A 19,475-nucleotide genomic window follows, 5' to 3' on the forward strand; every position below is an offset into this window, starting at 1 on the left:
CCTAATAATCTAATTATATTTTATAAATACAAATAATAAATTTATAATAGACTTTGTTTCTAAATTTTATTCAATTGAGATTCTATATTAATTAAATAATTAATATTTTTTAGTAATTAAATTAAATAATTATATTAAATATATAAAGGTATTTTTATTCATTTAAAAGTTTGCCATTCAGTCGTGCATTTATAATATATATATTATAAATAAATATAAATGAGAGAGATGAATTGTAATTTGCAATTAGAGGACAAGTGAGATATTCTAATTGGGTCAAAGCCCAAACAAAGAAATCCACTAACCCCAACTCACTAAGCCCATGCAGCGTCGTCATTGTGGGTAACTCGTCCAAACATTCAGGCACTAAATCTGAGCCGTTCCTTTCCATCAAACTAAAACCGTAGGATCTAGGGCGACAATCCTAGCAAATTACTCCCCTTTTATATATCATCTCTCTCCACCGCTCAAAGCCTTCCTTCTCTGCTTTAGCAAGCAGCTCCCACCCTCAAAATTCCAGGTGAGAGAGAGAAGTAAAAAATGGTTCAGAGACTGACATATCGGAAACGGCACAGTTATGCCACCAAATCGAACCAGCACCGGGTCGTCAAAACCCCTGGTATCATTTTTCGCTCTCTTTCACTTTCTGTATACGTAGATGTGTTTGGGATACAAATACATTATTGGATCTCATGCTCTGTAGATGGTTGTGTTCTTGTAACGTTCTGAATCGGGTATGGATTTGAACAGGAGGAAAATTGGTGTACCAGACTACAAAGAAGAGAGCTAGTGGTCCGAAGTGCCCTGTTACTGGCAAGAGGATTCAAGGGGTATGTTATGCTATACTTTTCTTTTGGGCGTAGAAATTGAGGGTATTTGGAATGTCATCAATGCTTGTTTAAACTTTGCCTGATAAAGAGTAAACAGGTGCTAATATCGTTTGGGCTTATATGTATTTGAATTTTGAAAAAGATCAGGACTGAGCTATGGGTATTGAATTCATTTTTGCATCCTGCAATGTGTACCAAATGATCAACTTAATGTTCCCTAATCAATCAACTTCTTTTCTGGAATGTTATCAGGGGGAAAAAAAATTAAATACTGATTATATCAGATTTGTGTGTTATCTTTAAACATTACAAGGAAATGAAATATGATGAATAGAAAATGGGATTTTGGTTGCTAATATTAACATTGCAGTATCAAAATGCAGTTACCTAAGTGATATTATGTGTTATAGGGTGATATTAGAATATCAAAGCACGCTACTTGTTTGTTTTGAATTGCATGCCTTTCTTCTAGTATTATTAGCAGGCATTACGGACTTACATCCCAAATAATGGCAAACAGTTTTGGGAAATAACTTTTTTGTTTTATTAAAGAGAGATAATGCGAGATTGCTTTGTGGGAGGAGGCAATCTTTAGAAGTTATTGGCCTAGAGACTTTTAACTATTGTTGCAAGATTGTTATATGAACCAAATTCTCCAACCACAAAAAATTAAAGCTGCAATTAAAGGCCAGTGGATTTGCACCTTTGTTATGCTTGCCATTGTATGGTGGACAACCTCAAGTCTGGTGTTTTAAGGGATTTGAGTATTTTGGACTGTTTGGTTGATTTTGTACAAAGATGCACGTAAATCTAAATTGTTGGATCTTCTTCTGAAGAAGCTAAATTAATTTAGAATGCTAGAAGATGGAAATCTTTGGGCTTAGTATTTTATATTTGAATCTTTAAGTCTGGGGTGGAGTTTAGTATACTATATGATATTTGGAAGCTTTTTTTCTTTTCTTGTCTTTTCTTTTCTTTTCTTGTCTTTTCTTTTCTTTTTTATTTGTGATTATAGATTTGATTCTGATACGTTGCCTTTGATATCTGCAGATTCCTCACTTGAGACCTGCTGAATATAAGAGGTCAAGATTGGCACGAAACAGGAGAACTGTGAACCGGGCTTATGGTGGAGTACTGTCCGGTGGTGCTGTTAGAGAAAGGTTTGTTTTTATGTGACCCCAAGAATTAGAAATTGTTAATTTGTTGTATGGAGTGGTTTTAACTGAATTCTATTGCACAGGATTATTCGAGCCTTTTTGGTTGAAGAACAAAAGATTGTGAAAAAGGTCTTGAAGATTCAAAAGGCAAAGGAAAAACAAGCCTCTAGAAGTTAAGATTGAAATGTTCAATGACTTGGATGATTTGTCGAAATGGCCAGTGTTGTGAGTCAAGAAAAGTACCGAGGGCATTGTTCCCTTGTCATCCATTTTCTAAGCTTTATCTACAAATTATGCTGCAATTTTGTGCTGTTTTATTATTTATCATTTGATGCTTTCTTGAAACTCTTTCTTGGTTGACATGTGTAATGACAGATTACTTGGTAATTGCAGTTACTGGGTTATTTACATGCAAGTTTAAGTCAGAATGTCTGGTTATCTTTGATGAGCTTGCATGGGTGACATTCTTGATTCAACAACTTGAATTTTAGAGTTTTGATTGCATTTCTTTTCATTAACACAAGTTTTGAGGATGAAGAGGTATGGAGAGGCTTGAACCAATATAAATTTACAGACTGAGGTTCCATTTTTTTTTTTTTTTAATTTTCCAGTCATGTCGTGTGAGATGGATGTCAACACTCTTGTTTGCAGATTTAGTGTGTTTAGGCATGTTACTTGAGCTGGTGTTTGGTGGGTTATCTGTTCTCCCAGGTGGAGCCATGAGCAAATGATTTGGGTTTCATGAACGAATTTTAGGTAGCTAATTTCGATTCATACGGAAGTGAGAAAAAAAATTGCGGCATGAAAGTGCATTTCTACGTTATATATACGAGTCATTTTCAAATCAGGCTCAGGCTGCATATGCTGGTGACGTTAACTCACATTGGATCTCTGTAGATGTTTATTTCAAAGTACACGTACACTGAACGGTAGATTTATTCGTATATTTGCTATATTCCTAGTGATTAAGCCTTTGGAGCCTGGAAAAACACCTCTTTGATTTTGGCAACCAGCTTGTCATGTGGAGGGAGAGTTTCCTTAATCAAAGGGCTGTCCTTCAGCTTAGCCACCCACCATAGAAAAGCTGGATGCTTTTTTGGGTCAAAAAGCACAGTCACAGCCTCTTCAAAAGCTCGATAATTGCAAGCATGTGTGCCTACAACGATATCAAGAAATCCCAAGGTCTCACCGTTGAAAGGAAATTTTATTGAGAAATCTTTCTCGATGCCTTTTTCAAACGCGCCAAGCAACTCATCGAACTCTTTAATGGCGTTCACTTGCTCTTTGCCCTTGGACAAGGCGACAGCGTGTGAGCTTGGGAAGATCTAGCATCAATCATGACACTTCATTAGCATTAAGATAAAGTTCCCCAATTTCAAAAGAAAGGAAAATGAAAAAAAATGGATGGTTTACAAAAGTTTAATGTAAACGAACTGTTGGACTACCTTCTGATCATAAAAATTGGCCCAAAAACGAACTTTGGCTCTTTGGTAAGGATCCTCGGGCAATAGTTTGGGGGAATTGTTCCAGCAATCGTCAATATACTCGAGAATGACGAGCGATTCAGCCACGGGCTTCCCTTTGTGCACCAAAACAGGCACCTTCTTGTGGACAGGGTTGTAGTGAAGTAGGGACTCGCTTTTGTTGGTTAGATCCTCCTCCACGTACTCATAGGTTATGCCCTTGAGTTTAAGGGCCAACCGCACCCTCGTGCAGTAGGCACTAGCCCATGTCCCATACAACACAACTTCACTTTGCTGCTTCTCCATTTTCTTCTCTTCTCTTCCTGAGTTTGATTTCTTATGATTTCATTGCCGGATTTTTATAGAGTGAACCAACCCCTTAAGATTACTTTAAGAAAAATAAAGAAGAAAAAAATTATTTGAAAAACAAAAGTCAAAAACTTGGGGCAGAAGACAGCTCCCTTATAATATAAATTAAAATGCAACTAATTGTAATAATATTAAAATATTACCATGAATTGTTGAACGTGTCCTCCAAGATAGAAATAAAATAAACTTTACAACTTACTATCGATTAAAATAAATAAATAAATAAATAAAAGTAAAGAATGAATAATGAGGAAATTTATTATAAGGTAAAGCGCTTTAGTTGGGGGATATAAAATTCCTTATAACTCATATCAACCTTATTGATTTCATTTATATTTTATTAATAATTATTATTCATTTAATGACTATTATCAACAAATAAATTTTTACTTTATTATATCTTTTTATTAATCTGTAAATTTTAAAAAGAAATAATAATAATGATAATAATAAATAAAATAATAATAATAATAATTATTATTATTATTATTATAATAGCAAACCAATTAAATCAAACCTAACAATGTTTGATTTGATCAATCAGTTTGAACTGTGATTGAATTTGTTTCTCAGTTTACCATTTTAATATGAGATATATCTTTTAAAGCCTATTTAGAATTGAAATTTAATTTCTTTTTAAAATTTTTTTTTAAATGTTATCAAAAAATAATTTAAAAATATTATTTCGCTATTTTAAAATTGTTATAATTAAAATATATTAAACAAAAATTAAAAAAAAAATAAAGTTTTCAGATAAATATATTTTTAAGATAATATTGTTATTAATAGCCATTTAAATATTAATGTTAAATAGACTTTTAAAAAAATAAAATAAATTAGTTGAAATGAGCTTTAAAATTCACCAAAACACCAAGTCAAACTCAATTGTTGGGCCATTGTGATTTGTACTGTGGGGGTTCAATGGTGGAGTTTTTGGTGATTATGGTCTGAGTCTACCAATAACTGAGGGCATTTCTACGTTTTGGCCCATTTTTCAGTAGCAATGGCACTTTCTTTCTTGCTCCATTACAAACTCTTATTTATTATAGACTTGATCGCTCTTCACACTAAATTTATAATAATTCCAAAGTCATTAGATATAATTTATTTTTTAAATTAAAATATTAAAAATTTTTAAAATCATTATTAAAAGTCCGCATTGAAAAATATGAATTGAAATGGCAATATATAAATTACAGGACTATAACATTAAATTAATTAATTTTGATACATAAAGTAATACAATCACTTATATAAGTCCATATTAAAATAAATTAATATGTCACTCTCTCCAAATTTTAATAACCATAAACAACTGAAAGATTATAAAAAAAAATTCAAAATAAAAATTTTATTAACTCTTTTCAAGCTCTTGTATAGAGTATAAAAATCTTATACCATATTAGGTTTCTGTAAAAATTAAAGTTGCTGTTAAATTAATTTCCATTAATTGCAAGAAAATCTAGGATTCAGATTTGTTACAAATTCTAAAATTGTCTAAGGCAACAAAATTCTATATGTTAATGTGAACAGAATAATTTTCTCCTTTTTTTTCTAACATAAAAACTTGCAGTCTAACTTTGAGTTACGTACTACTTGATATTGTTATGGTAATGTCCTCAAGTATAGCACTCAGCTGTGGAAAAACTTGAGGACATCTCACTAGGACATGAGGAAGAATCCCAAAGCAAGTTTGGCTTCCAAGCATCACCTACATCCATTGGCAAACTGAAGGGAAATCCAATGGAACGGACTGTCTCCCATTGATCATCGATAGGTGTCGCGTTAGGATTCTTTATCGGTGTATTATCATCTCCATTACCAGCATTCACTTGCATTACTTGTGGCAAACAAGTTAATGAGATGCCATTGCAATGATCTTGTGCTCCTGCAAAGTCAGTGCTACTCTCAGTGGCTACCTTGCCATCTCCAAGATCTCCAAGCATGGAGGAAGACATGTTCAACAGCAAAGAAGAAACATCAACCGTGCATTTTGCAGGAGCTAATGTTTCAAGGGGAGAAAAGAAAAAATTGCCAGTCAGGTCTCCATTTGAAATGGGAAGCTGATGAGAGAGTTTGCTTGGCAATGGATTATTATAATTCAAGGGCTTGTATGCAGAAAAATCCAAAGGAGAGAAGTTGGTAACAGAAGAATGTTGTATCTCATGATTGTTATAGTTCAACTGGATGCCTGAACTGGTTTCTGTTGTGAGTGGCATGTTTTGTGAACTGAAGTGATGATGACTAGTTTGCAAGCCTATGGAAGAAGCAGAAGGCTCAGGTAATGGAGAAACCCAAGAATGAGAAAGAGCCCTTTGTGCTGTTGAGTTGGTTTTCTTGAATATCCTGCATATTGCCCATGAGTCCTGCAAGTCCAAAGATTGAGATGTAATCATCAAAATCTGAATCTTAATTATTAACTATATATATCATGATCTAAAAAACAAAACTTATTCCTTAATGCCATGATATTTATATATTACTTGGAAATTAAATACTTTACATTGGCAGGAATAGTTTTCTCGGTGAATCTCTTTGGTGGTGCAGAGTCCGTGAGAGAAGGCAACCGAAACTCATGCATCATCCAATCGGTTTTGATCCCTTTGGCAGCTCTACCTTTGTAGAAAACAAGGGATTTCTTCAAGCCTATGCACCTGTTCCCTTCTGAGGAGTAGATAGGCCTGTCGGTTCCTGTGGCTTTCCAAAACCCAGCTCCTGTAACCCTATTAGGCCTTGCGCTATTTCTATATTTCCTGTCTCTAGGGCAGTAGAAATACCACTCCTTTTCCCCAGTCGTCGCTAACTCTGCATCCAGAAACTAAAACGTAAGTAACTAGCTACTGTTGGACATAAAACCTGACATAATAGCAGTTTATCTTACTTGGGAGATCCCATGGATCGTATTTGTAGATGTCAAGTTGCTTGATAAGCTCGATCGAGAGAGGCTGCTGTTGAATCTTCCTCTTCAGATAAAACCCAACAAGCTCCTCATCTGTTGGGTGAAACCTAAACCCTGGCAACATCACTTCGTCTATTTTATCAACATCATTTGTCTCTTCCATGTCTCTTTCACTTCGATCAACAAGCTCCAAGCTCAAAATTTTGTAGCAGAAAAAGATTAGAATGAACTAGAAACCAAAACAAACGAAACCCAGAGATGCAGAAGCAGAGAGATGTTTTCTTATTAAGAGGAAGAAGAGAGAGCTTCAAACTGTGAACTGCAAACCCTAGGGAGCAAGGATTCAGAAGAGAAGTGAAGTGAAAGAAAGAGAGCTAGCAAGTTGACTATAAATTTGTATTCACTTAATTTGAAGGCAATATATGCTTCCTGAGAAGGGGTCTGCCCCCGAAGGATCAGCCGCCTTTTCTGGTAACTTTAAAGGAAAGAGTGAGCGTGTGTTTGGCGAGGATCGCGTTGGCTCACAGGGGAAGCTCTAATGGCAAAGCTCTTAATAGAACAACTACCTAGAACATGGATTTTTTAGTTCAAGACTACTCTTATTATTTCTTATAATGAACCCATTGAGGGTTTTTTTTAGTTTAATCCAAATTGAGGAATCTCAAGAAACCACCAAATTAAACAGTTCACTATTGGGATACTAAATTAAGTTCATTTTATTAATATCCCATTAATCCCATTGATCCCATGAGAGTTTTGCTCTATCCACTGCAAATGAAGACAAAGAAAACTTCTTATATAAAATTATATTTTTGGTCTAGGTTTGAATTATTATTTGGTAAGTGGACCTGAACCAACTTCCAAGACATACGCTCAAAATCATAATCAGGTGTGAAATTCCTAAAAGGTTAGTTTAAGATTAAACAAGTGATTTAGGATCTCAGAATCCGAAAATCCTGCTTCTATTCCATTCCCTCATCTTCTATTCCACTGATCTTGTCAGATTTGATATTTCATTTCTAATCTGTATTATTTGCAGATACTACCAAGCAATCGTGTGATATAAAGTCCTGTGGCTAAACAGCCTAAAGGGGACCACCTGCCCCATTAGGACATTGTTAGGGCATCTGTGTGTTGACCCTTTTGAGAGAGGAAGGACAACCCAGCTGTCAATAATCACTCTTTATTCTTGACTTTGGGTTCTTAATTTGACAATGAGAGAAATTTCTCTTTTATTTTAAACCCTATTCACAGCCTCACAGGTCACCAACTTTCGTTCAACATATTCAGCATCCTTAAATTCAGAATATGGATCCACGTATCCGAATAATATTTTATTTCTTTATTAGATAACTGATTAAAAGTTTAAATTTTTAATATTTGATTAGTATAAATTTTTATTTTTCATTACATCGGATATTATTATTATTATTATTATTATTATTATTATTATTATTATTATTCTTTACTATTTCTAACATAGGTAATTATATTAATAATTAAAATTCTTTCTTTACTTTTTTTTTCTTTTTATTTTATAAAAAAATAACTCAAATTAAGAGCCAGCTAAATTAAAATATGCACCTATTACTAAATTAAATTTGAATTTTTATTTTTAAGAATGGCAAAACGTCAAGTATTTTTGGGAATTTTTTAAGTTTGGAAATGCATGTGTGCTTCGGCTTCTCTAAAGCAGCACTAAGGCTGTAAAAATTCAAACTTAAAAAATTTTCAGATTTTAAATCAATGAGTATTAATTCAAATTACTGAATAACCAGAGTAAAGGTTACATAAACCCTAAACATTATTATTCCCACAATGTGTGGGATTCATATCCCACCGCCCACCGCTTGGGTGGGACGTTTGTAAGCGTAGAATATTGAACTCTTAGATGCAGCCCAATTAGTTGACTTTAATTTCTAAGATTTCAGGGATCCATTTACATTGAGGTTGTGTTAAATGCTTTGAAGGAGCCATAGAAGCTTTCTATCTGTCTAGTGCATGCAATTATTGATCAGCTACTTCTTAAGTAGCCATTGCTTTGTGCATAGAATCGATATACAAGGAAGAAGCCAATAAGGGGTTTGATGCACTTAAATATAATTTGTTCTTAAAAAAAAAAAAATAATCATTTGGGAAAAGAAAAATAAGAATTTATACTACCATAAAAAGTTAGATAACATCCAAAAAAGATAGTTGGCAGGCTATGAAATTGAAATTAATTAAATTTACGGCCTGCTAATTAAACTTATGTTAATGTTAAAAAAAAAATTAACATATGACTACAGACAACATGTGTATTCATTAATTTGTATGAGTGTCAAGTGTGCATACGATTAATCAAAGCAAATTAAATTAAAATTAATAATTAACTGAAATTTTTTTAACACTTTTAAATTAGTAATTAAACCGTATTTAGTAGAAAATTGAACATAATTAAAATATTTAGTTTGGTTATTCAGTTATAATTATAAGATTATAATATAATTTTAAATTATATTATAAATTTATAATTTATTAAAAATATATATAAACATAAGTATAAATTATTAATAAAATAGTATATATATTTGAATATTATATATTATAAATTACTAATAAGAATTATAAAAATACTATTAAATAAAATTTGAATAATTTGATTAGTTCAGTACACGTAACCAAATTGAAAATAAAAATCAAATTTTTTCATAATTTATTAATAGAACCAAATTTTTCTTTACTAAATGAACTTAATTTTATCAATTTGATCCCATTTTTGTAGTTAAAATAAAATAGTGGACACCCTATTAATTTGTAACTTGGAAGATACATATTTATATATCTTAAAAAACTATCTATGACATGGTCCTTTTTTTTTCAGCACAAACTTTAATATTGGTTTCACATGTCTAACCCTTGGGCGGCTTTTCTCGTAGGACCTGCCCTTAAAAGAGTAGTCGGTTTTGGTTATTTTTCAGATTTACAGATGGTTCAAATAATGGGAAAGCTTTGAACATGAAGTCAATTGGGCATGGTTTTTTAGTAAGAAATTATAGAAGTGAAAATTTGAACTTAATTATGTTAGACGAGTGATATGTTTTAGCCATTAAATCAAGTTTCACTAAGTGACATGAATGTTTATTAGCTTGCTAAAGCCAAGTTCCTCTCAGTTTGTGGGGTTTGGAAACCCAAATATGGGATTCCCCAATTTCTTGCTTTTGGAAATGTAAGAAACGAAACCAAAGATGTGTATACATAAATTTTATTTTCTAGTCCACATTGTCACACATAAGTTTGTCAATATGTAGTAGTTGATTAGCAAAAGAATTAGTGAAAGGACCATGAATTTAATGGGTAGGTTCACAGAGTCAAATGCCAAACTTGGGAACCCAAATTCAGTGAAACTCCCCAAATCTAGCCCTCGTTTGGAACCATTTTTGTCTGTTGCTTGACCTAGGGTTTGCTACCCAAGCGTGTAATTAAAGCTTAAATAAAGGGTCAAACTCTTCAAACCCAAGCTTCTCTACCTCTTTCTACGTGAAACATTAACCCACTTTGCTAATCACAATCATGCAAGTTTCAAGTCCACTTGATCAAGCACTTAATTCTACAAATTCAGGACACTTCATTAAAGTTATTTAATGCTGTAAGACTAACTCAAATTCAATCCCACTTCATTTCAAAACCACTTGGAGCAAATTTCCTCATATAATACAATAGCTTTTTTTTTTTTTTGACTCAAACTCGATGTTTCACAATCCTTAAAACACACACTGAAGTAAAATTCATTAGTAAATTATTAGTGATTTTAATTTATAAGAATTTTTTTATAATATTAAATTTATTAAATTTGTTTTCATCGATGGAGATTTTAATGGACATGTTGGAAGTCATAGGGAAGATTATGAGAATGTTCATGGAGGTTTTGATTTTGGCAGACGAAATGAAGAGGAAAAAAGCATCCTTGATTTTGCTATGGTATACGACCTAATACTAAGAAATACCTAATTTATAAAAGAGAGTCACATTTAGTGACTTTTAAAAGTGGGCAACATAGAAGCTAAATTGACGTTCTCTTAATCAGGAAGACAAATAGAGCTCTATGCAAGGATTGCAAGGTCATTCTGGGAGAGGTTTTAACAAGTCAATATCCGTTAGTGGTCTTAGAGGTCAAGTTTAGGAACAATTCAAGTAAAGTTAGAAGAAATAGTGTAGCTCGAACAAAGTGGTAGGAGTTCAAAGGAGTAAAGCAATTAAAGTTCAAAAATGAGCTTCTCGAATCCAAAGCATAGAAGCTGGATATGGAGGCTAATGATATGTGGATACAGATGGCATCAAAGATTAGAGAAGTAACTTGAAAAATACTTGGAAAGTCTAGATGACATGGACTACTCTAAAAAAACAGATGGTAGTGGAATGAGAAAGTACAAAAGGCAGTAAAGAGAAAGAGGAAATAGTATAAGAAATTACCTATGTGTGATAATAATGAGGCATATGAATAGTACAAGATAGCAAAGAAAGAGGCAAAAAAGACAATTAGTCAAGCAAGAGCGCAGGCTTTTGAAAAGTTATATGAGAAACTTGGAACTAAAGAAGGAGAGAAAGATATTTATAGATTAGCAAGGAAGAGAGAAAAGAAATGTCAAGATCTCAATCAAGTTAGGTGCATTAAGGATAAAAAAGGAAAAGTGTTAGTGAAAGATGAGAATATTAAAGAAAGATGGAGAAATTATTTTGATGATCTCTTTAATAAAAATCAAAATGGTAATAGCATAAATATAGACTACAGAGTAATAGAAAAGAATGTGAATTATGCTAGAAGGATTAGATCTTTAGAAGTAAAGGAAGCACTTAAAAGAATAAAAGTGGGTAAAGCCTTTGGACCCGATGAAATACCAATTGAAGTGTGAAAGTATTTGGGAGATATAGGAGTGGCATCATTAACTAAATTGTCTAATAAGATTCTAAACTCAAAGAAAATGCATGATGAATGGAAGAAGAGTATTTTAGTACCTATTTTTAAAAATAAGGAAGACATACAGAGTTGCTCAAACTATAGAGAAATTAAACTCATGAGCCATACTATGAAGTTGTGGGAGAGAGTTGTGGAACATCGACTACGTCATGATACTTCTGTCTCTCCCAATCAATGTGGCTTTATGCCCAGTCGTTCAACTATGGAAGCTATCTTTCTTGTTAGAAGCTTGATGGAGAAATATAGAGACGTGAAGAAAGATCTACACATGATTTTTATCGATTTGGAGAAGGCTTATGATAGTGTTCCAAGAGATGTCTTATGGAGAGTATTAGAATAAAAGATGGTATTTATTCAGTACATACAAGTGTTAAAAGATATGCATGAAAGAGCAACTACTAGTGTGCGTATAGTGGGAGGGGACACAAGAGATTTTTCTATCTCAGTTGAATTACACCAAGGTTCAACTGTAAATCCTTACCTTTTTATATTAGTTTTAGATGAATTGACGAAACATATACAAGAGAGTATCCCTTGGTGCATGATGTTTGCAGATGATATAGTTCTGATAGATGAGACACGAGAAGGAGTCAATAGAAAGCTAGAGCTTTGGAGAAGTACTCTAGAGTCAAAGAGCTTTAAGTTAAGTAGAACGAAGACAGAATACATGCATTACAAGTTCAGTGAAGGTCGAACTGGTGATAGGGAAGGAGTTAGTTTAGATGGAGCGGTACTATCCCAAAGTAATCACTTTCAATATCTCGGCTCAGTCCTTCAAGTAGATGGAGGATATGAGGAGGATGTTAGTCATAGGATTAAAGTCGGATGGTTGAAGTGGAGAAGTGCGATAGAAGTTTTATGTGATCGCAAGATTCCCATTAAGTTGAAAGGAAAATTTTACCGTACAGCCATACGACCGGCCATGTTATATGGTAGTGAGTGTTGGACACTGAAGGAGTCGTATGTGTCTAAGATAAGAGTTACGGAGATGAGAATATTAAGGTGGATGAGTGACCATACTAGATTAAATAAAGTCCGTAACAAGAGTATTAGAGAAAAGGTAGGAGTGGTGCCAATTGAGGATAAATTGAGAGAAGAGAGATTGAGGTGGTTTAGTCATGTGAAGCGTAGACATATGGAGATTCCAGTTTGACAAGTAGAGCACATTAGATTAGAGGATAAAAAGATAAAAAATGGGTAGACCTAAACTGACTTAAGAGTACAGTAGTACAACATGACCTAGAAGCATTATACATTTCCAAGGATTTAATCCAAAATCGTTTAGAGTGGAGAAAAAAATCCATATAACCGACTCCAAATTTTTTGAATAAAGGTTTAGTTGAGTTGAGTTGAGTATTAAATTTATTAAATTTGATTTGATTCATCGATTCGATTAACTCAGGACTTAATTATTTGAACTAGAAAATGAAAGACAAGAAGATAAGAAAATGGAGAGAAAATAGAGGGAAGAAACACGGACAAAGTGCTCCTTTCTTGTTTTGTTTTTCCTTTCTTTTTTTTTTCTTAATCTTCGGTTTTTTTTTTTAAAGCAAATCTTCATGTTTGAAACAAAGAAAAATAAAGGGAAGAACAACAATTTTAAGAGCTTCTTCTGTAATCAATAATCATAATGCTACATTATTTTAAAGACTAATGTTTTGGCATGCCTTAGGCCATGTAAATGTTACACGAGCTTTATTTTCGTTGAAGGGGCATGTTGGGCTTGGTTTTTGGGCCCATTATACAATTGTTGTATAATTTAAAGCCCATAATTAAGCCCAAACCTAATTAAATGATTTAATTGGGAATTTTAATCACACAAATAATTTATGAAAATTGTTTTCATGGAATTAAATTTGAAAAAAGTTTCTAAATTTAAATTTATTTGAATAAAATTCAAATTTAATTTTTAGTTGAATATATGATATTCAATTTAATTTTAAGCATGTATATTTTATTTAATTGTTAAATTTTAAATATGCATGATAGATGATCATGAACAATAAAACACCAATGTGATTGGATTCATTTCTTTTATTTTCTTTTGGGATGTAAAATAATTAATTTTATTTTAGTGACATGTATCATAAATGTTATGATAACTTAGGATGTAATTTCATTTATTTAAGGACTTTAAAGTCCATATTCTTGTATATTCACCTTAGTATGCCAAGAGTTACAATGTAATTGGATTGAAAGAAGAACAAGGAGGTCAAGAGCATTGGTGGAACCAGTGGGAGGAGATAAAGATCAAGGAATGACCGGAAAATAGTCTATTAGAGACAATAAATATTACTGTTCCATTTCAAGTGATGTTTTTTAATTATTTTTCACATTTTATTTAACTTTTTCAAAAATTAAGCATTGATTTTTTTTTTCAACTTTATTGTTATCTATTGTTATTCTCAAAGTATTTATCTCTTTCTTATCACATTTCTCTACCTTAATTAAATACAAAAATATTTTAGTTAATTATTAATATTTTTTTATAAAAAAATTATTCGACCATTTCCTTAATTTTTATATAAAAACCTTAAAAAACACTTAAAATGAGACAAAAGGGGTAATAATGATAAAAACTCGGAAACAAAAATGTTTGTAATGTTAAAAATAGACAGAAAAGATGAAAATATATGATAAAATTAAAATTTAAAAACTAACTATTTTATTTTTCAAAATTCGAGAACTAAATCATTAATTTCACTATAATACCAAATTAATATACCATTGTTTTCTTAAGCATATAAATTATAGATACAATTAGTAGAAATTTCTAATACACATAAATTACAGATGCAAATAATTAAATGAAAATCCACACGTACTCCAACTAAATACAAAATGTTCCTTTAATCAGTGGGAAACAGTAATCTCTCAATCAATCGGAAATGAACTCCATTATTCTCGTTAATAAATTATCCAAATACCATAAACTATTCATTTGTATCACCAATCTCCGCATTAAACCCTGTCCCCAAAATGAACATATAGCCTTCTAAATAAGCTCACTCATCAGGTTGAATACTAAAACAAGGTGCCTAGAGAGGCAAGAGTTCATTGCAGAACAATAATCCCTATCCATGCAATAAATCCTGGCTATGCAATCTTCCCCTTGAGACTCTTGGCACAACATTATGTAGCTTTTATAAGAGGACACTGGCCATTATATGAACTGTGACTTCTTTGACATGTTGAGAAGAGCACGAATTGGATAACAGAATGAAGCTTTTTCAAGGCACAAAAGTTGAGTGACAAAACCTTGCCAAAAAACTTGTGTTCTCCTAATCATACGTCTAAGACTGACTAATCAACTTTACATATTTATCCTCCTGCACCTATTCTCTTTTTCTAAACCACTTGAGCAAGGTAATATATGGTATATATGCCAGAAATAAGCACTCATTGCACAAGGTCCCCCTATTGATGGGTAAAGGAACTGTGTCATTGTCAGGTTGCCTGCAATAATTCCTTGATATCATATCCTTGGAGCTGTACATATAAACAACCAAAATAAGCAGAATATTCTTTCTAGGATTCAACAACTAATAAAAGGGTAACAACCTGCGAACCAAAATATACTTTTACTGTCCCCATAAAATCAGAAACTATAAAATGCCCAATTTGAGGCCTGTCAAGCATAGAAAATACTCATGAAAAGGAAGTAATATACCTGAAGGAAGGTGAGAATTAGAATCACTCCAGAGTTCCAGAAAGCATGAATTGTAATTGGGGTTAGAAGATTGCGAGTTTGAGCATAAGAAAATCCCAGAATAATCCCTGTACAGGAATAAAATTCTTTTGATTTCTCCAACAAAGGAGGAAAAATTCGGAATCTATTTATTGGAAAGCCATAGCTTAAAATGTTATTGAACAAACTTATAAAATAGCTAAATGTAGTTCTATTGTAAGAATAAATAGAAAATATGGTCACTGTGTAATCATGTTACCTAACACAAACAGCTGGGGAAACTCTCCAGGAGTTAGATGTGCAATTGCAAATACAGCAGCACTAATTAGGACAGAAATTGGCATAGGCACCCTGCAGAAAAATTCAAGGAAATATGACAGCATAAACATAATTCAGAACAAAATGTTTGGCAATAAATTATCGGAGGAAGAATCCCGTGAAAACCAAACTCAAAATAGGTAAACTCCTCAAGGTAGAAACATGGATGAAAATATTTGTAGTCATTTATCCAAGAAAAATTACAATATAGATTACAGAGTAACAACAGCAAAATACTAAAATGGCAAAAAGATTGGAAGAAATCTAGAAAATTCAAAATGAATCAGGAAACAAGTCAATTTTGTATATTATTCAGACTACATAAGCTCATGTAATCCTTATCCCAGCTATGTAATGTTGAATATTCCACCATTTAACTTCATGAAGTTCATATACATTGCACTGATCCGTGACATGTCTTGACTCAGCTTGACTACTCATAGCACCTTCTATAACAAATGGCAGCCATCAAAGTTTTTAAACAGCAACCCAAAGGTATTTATCAATTTATCAAAAGAAATAAAAGGTACTTACAAATTTTCTCTCCCCAACTCAAACTAACATCCATTAGGCTTTAAAGTGGACAGAGGGACCCAATTGCTGGTGAAACCAAACTTTAAAGACCTAATTATCTATTTGCAAAAACACAGGGACTGAAGTGTTAGCTATGACAGAAACTGTTATCACTTTCTTTCAAAATGTTACGTTGATCATGAAACATTAGTGTCACTTACTCCATCTCCTTCTGATTAAAATTTAACTCATGTTTGTAGTTTTGAATTCGATTTCTATTGATTTTTTTTTTTTATACTTTCTGTGGATGTCAAAGCCTAGGATTCACCAACTCAGCTTAAAATTCTAACCAAATGCGGGGAAAAAAAAACAAAAAAAAAAAGACATGTTGGTGATACTAAATTTAGCTACCACATCCCCATATTCCAGAATAAAGCAATAGCAATCCACCCTCTTCACAGCCACACACATGAAGATATATCTACTTGTATCCTTATAATGAGTGGATAATGCAAAGAATATATGTATTCACATGAAGACAATAAGCTATAAGCAAAAGTTCTTTTATCAACATAAAATAGAATGCTTATTTCCAGAATCAGATAGAATAATACCACTTTGTCAGAGAAACCATGAAAAATCCTCGAAAAACATTCTCCTCCAGAATTGGAGCGAGGACACCAGTGATGCCCACCAAGCAAGCAGTGCTACAATGACAGTCCATATCATTAATTTATTAGTACAATCCTCAAATCAAGAGAAGGCAAAACTGAAGAGTAGAGTATTCCTTATCGAAAAAGCATTGTTACTTAGGCATGTTAACAGTAACAACAATAGAAGACCTTTTCGTTGAATACCTGATACTTGAAGATCCAATTAATGGAAGAAGCCGAACAAGAGAATCAGTCTGCAACCATGTTGCATACATGATAAGGATTATCTTGTAGTAGAAGACCAAAAACAATTTTAATATTCACAAGCATATGCCTCACTGAACATCAACTCACTGGGGCCCTTATTCAACAAAAGCATGATAAACTTAATCAATCAATTCTATCTAAGGCAATATGTACATAATTTCATAGTTGTGGTATAGTGATGGAGACATTTCAGCATATCATTTTGAAGATTAAGTTCACCATATGAATTTTGAAATATTGAATAAAGTACCATCTCTGCTCGCTGTAATAACAGCAGAAAATAATTTAACAGAACCAATTCCTAACCTCTCTATGTGGTGTCTCACCACTAAATGCAGACATTGCAACTCCTGTCAATGCAATAACAAGTAGAGCACCCACGAGACCAATCACTGCCCATAAAAGCCACCCCTTCTGTAGATTGAAAGGTTCCCTCAAATCTAAAACAATAATTCAATATTAAATTAAAAAAAAAAAACAGAAAGTGAAGAACTTGAGCCAAAGACACAAAAAAACAGATATTATCAAATAAAAACCGAAAGCATAAAATTTGGAACTAGATTATCCATTACAGGGGCATATAAAATTAATAATCCCTTCTCAGACTTAAAAATAAAGCAGCAGGCAGTAATTCACCCCAAAGTTTTTCAGAATTAACAGAAATCAGTGTAGTGAACATCAAACAACAAGGCATATAGGATCCAGCAGTGAATAACATTTAAAAGATCAGTACCATAGCGAAACATATCTTCAGGAAGCGGTTGAAAGGTGTTTGTGATGCCATAAATAACTCCAAGTACCACTGCAGTTGTAATGCTGCAAAATAATAGCTCAACAAAGTTAGGCCCAACAATCAGCTTCAAAGAGAGTTCCATCCACACTTCAGCATTTATATTAAACAATGCATAGCACAATCATTGACTTCTTAGCTTCTAGTCCAATCTAGTGCCTACACTCACATTCTATCATAAATTTACATAAAGAACTCCTGATGTTGAAATTAATTGTCAAACGACAAAATACCATAGAGAAGTGATCCATACCTCTGGTCCAAGAACAGCAACTCCGCTTTCTCATCTAAACTTAATTCTTCAATTTTGATTCCTAGCAATGGTATAGCTGCAGTCTCTGCTAAACCTGTCAAAACAAAACTGCCTGGCAAAAAAATTAACTTCACTCCAAAACCAATACAAAGAAGGGGAAAAAAAATAAAAATTAAGACCATCCAGTTTTTCAAAATTTTCTTGAAAATGACAGCATTTTAGCAAAAGCATATAACCCAATTAAAAGCCATGCATAAGTTTGGAATTTAATAGCCAACTACAGAAAAAGGAAACCTTAATCCACATGCGAATGAGGTTAAGGAAGCAGTTTGCCATTGCCAAGGCACGTCCCATCTTTTAAGTATCGGCCAGTCCAGTCCACCTTCCTGAGAAACACGTATTCGCATTATCTAATTTGCAACAGAAGGTATAGGTTAAAACCTAAAAATGAGAATAAGCTTGAAAACCAAACCTGCCCATCAAAATTGCCATTAGATTTTTCTCGAGCATCGAAGAAGCAAACTGAATGTAACCCTCTCTTAGAAATTGGACATAATCTCGAGGTACTGAAGCTTAATGATGAATTTGGTCTGTTGAAAATAAGAGGGTGATTCTGTTTCGGTAATAATTTGGGTGAAGATATCTTTGGAGAATCAGAGACACAGTACAATGAAGATTGAGGTAAAGACATGAAGATAGTCGAAACCATGATTTGGGTTCTCCTTATCGAAAGTGTTAGAACCAGAAAAGTCGAATTTAGCTGTAGCCTGTGGGTTTGTAGAAAGCCAGAGAGGCCTGAGTGACCTATCCCTGAGTGGAGGATAAGGCTGGAGCACTGTTCAAAGGTCAGAAAGCCGCTTTAATATGTAAAGAAATGCAAAAAGATAAACTCTGACACCAGGATTACTTTTTTATATTGCATAAATTTTTAAATTTTTTTAGCAGGAATTTAGGACAGTGAATGTCCGACGTGATGGAATGATATGCGTTCTGAATCAAATTAGGATAAGGTAAGTGAAGATAAGTATTTATAAATTTTAATTTAGAAATATTTAAAATTTTAAATAATGAAATTTTTTATTAAAATACTTATAAAAAATTGGTAAATAATTAATAATTTTAATAAAAATATTTTATAAATATATTTATTATTAAAATTATTAAAAAAATATTAAATGAGATTTATAATTAAATTTTAAAAATTAAATAAAAATAATATTATAATATATTTAGTTAAATTATTTTATAAGTACTACTAAAATAAAAAATAGATTCAATTAACTTATTTTCTTTAGTTTATAAATTCAATTTATAAATT

The 19,475-nt window shown here is 32.5% G+C and overlaps 4 protein-coding genes across 4 annotated transcripts; 1 reads left to right on the top strand and 3 right to left on the bottom strand.

The window, feature by feature from the left end:
• Nucleotides 1–416: 416 nt before the first annotated feature.
• On the top strand, nt 417–2,395 carry LOC110638777 (60S ribosomal protein L34). Its single transcript, XM_058137573.1, has 4 exons — nt 417–619; nt 751–830; nt 1,881–1,990; nt 2,071–2,395. Exons 1-4 carry the CDS (start codon nt 541–543, stop codon nt 2,162–2,164), a joined length of 363 nt encoding a protein of 120 aa, XP_057993556.1. The 5' UTR covers nt 417–540; the 3' UTR covers nt 2,165–2,395.
• Nucleotides 2,396–2,781: 386 nt separating this feature from the next.
• LOC110638776 (glutathione S-transferase U10) lies at nt 2,782–3,812 on the bottom strand. The gene is made up of 2 exons (XM_021789459.2): nt 3,433–3,812; nt 2,782–3,312 (listed from the first exon to the last, which is right to left on the bottom strand). Exons 1-2 carry the CDS (start codon nt 3,754–3,756, stop codon nt 2,953–2,955), a joined length of 684 nt encoding a protein of 227 aa, XP_021645151.2. The 5' UTR covers nt 3,757–3,812; the 3' UTR covers nt 2,782–2,952.
• Nucleotides 3,813–5,244: 1,432 nt separating this feature from the next.
• On the bottom strand, nt 5,245–7,298 carry LOC110638783 (protein FEZ-like). The gene is made up of 3 exons (XM_021789467.2): nt 6,701–7,298; nt 6,323–6,624; nt 5,245–6,185 (listed from the first exon to the last, which is right to left on the bottom strand). The coding sequence occupies exons 1-3, from the start codon at nt 6,879–6,881 to the stop codon at nt 5,439–5,441; spliced, it is 1,230 nt and encodes a 409-aa protein (XP_021645159.2). The 5' UTR covers nt 6,882–7,298; the 3' UTR covers nt 5,245–5,438.
• A 7,249-nt stretch (nt 7,299–14,547) lies between these two features.
• Nucleotides 14,548–19,045, bottom strand: LOC110638766 (uncharacterized). Its single transcript, XM_021789445.2, has 10 exons — nt 18,630–19,045; nt 18,452–18,543; nt 18,158–18,265; nt 17,848–17,930; nt 17,421–17,554; nt 17,052–17,101; nt 16,809–16,901; nt 15,623–15,714; nt 15,346–15,452; nt 14,548–15,164 (listed from the first exon to the last, which is right to left on the bottom strand). The coding sequence occupies exons 1-10, from the start codon at nt 18,864–18,866 to the stop codon at nt 15,123–15,125; spliced, it is 1,038 nt and encodes a 345-aa protein (XP_021645137.2). The 5' UTR covers nt 18,867–19,045; the 3' UTR covers nt 14,548–15,122.
• Nucleotides 19,046–19,475: the final 430 nt, after the last annotated feature.

The sequence above is a fragment of the Hevea brasiliensis genome, chromosome 2 (genome assembly GCF_030052815.1).
Source record: "Hevea brasiliensis isolate MT/VB/25A 57/8 chromosome 2, ASM3005281v1, whole genome shotgun sequence".
Classification (NCBI taxonomy): Eukaryota; Viridiplantae; Streptophyta; class Magnoliopsida; order Malpighiales; family Euphorbiaceae; genus Hevea; species Hevea brasiliensis.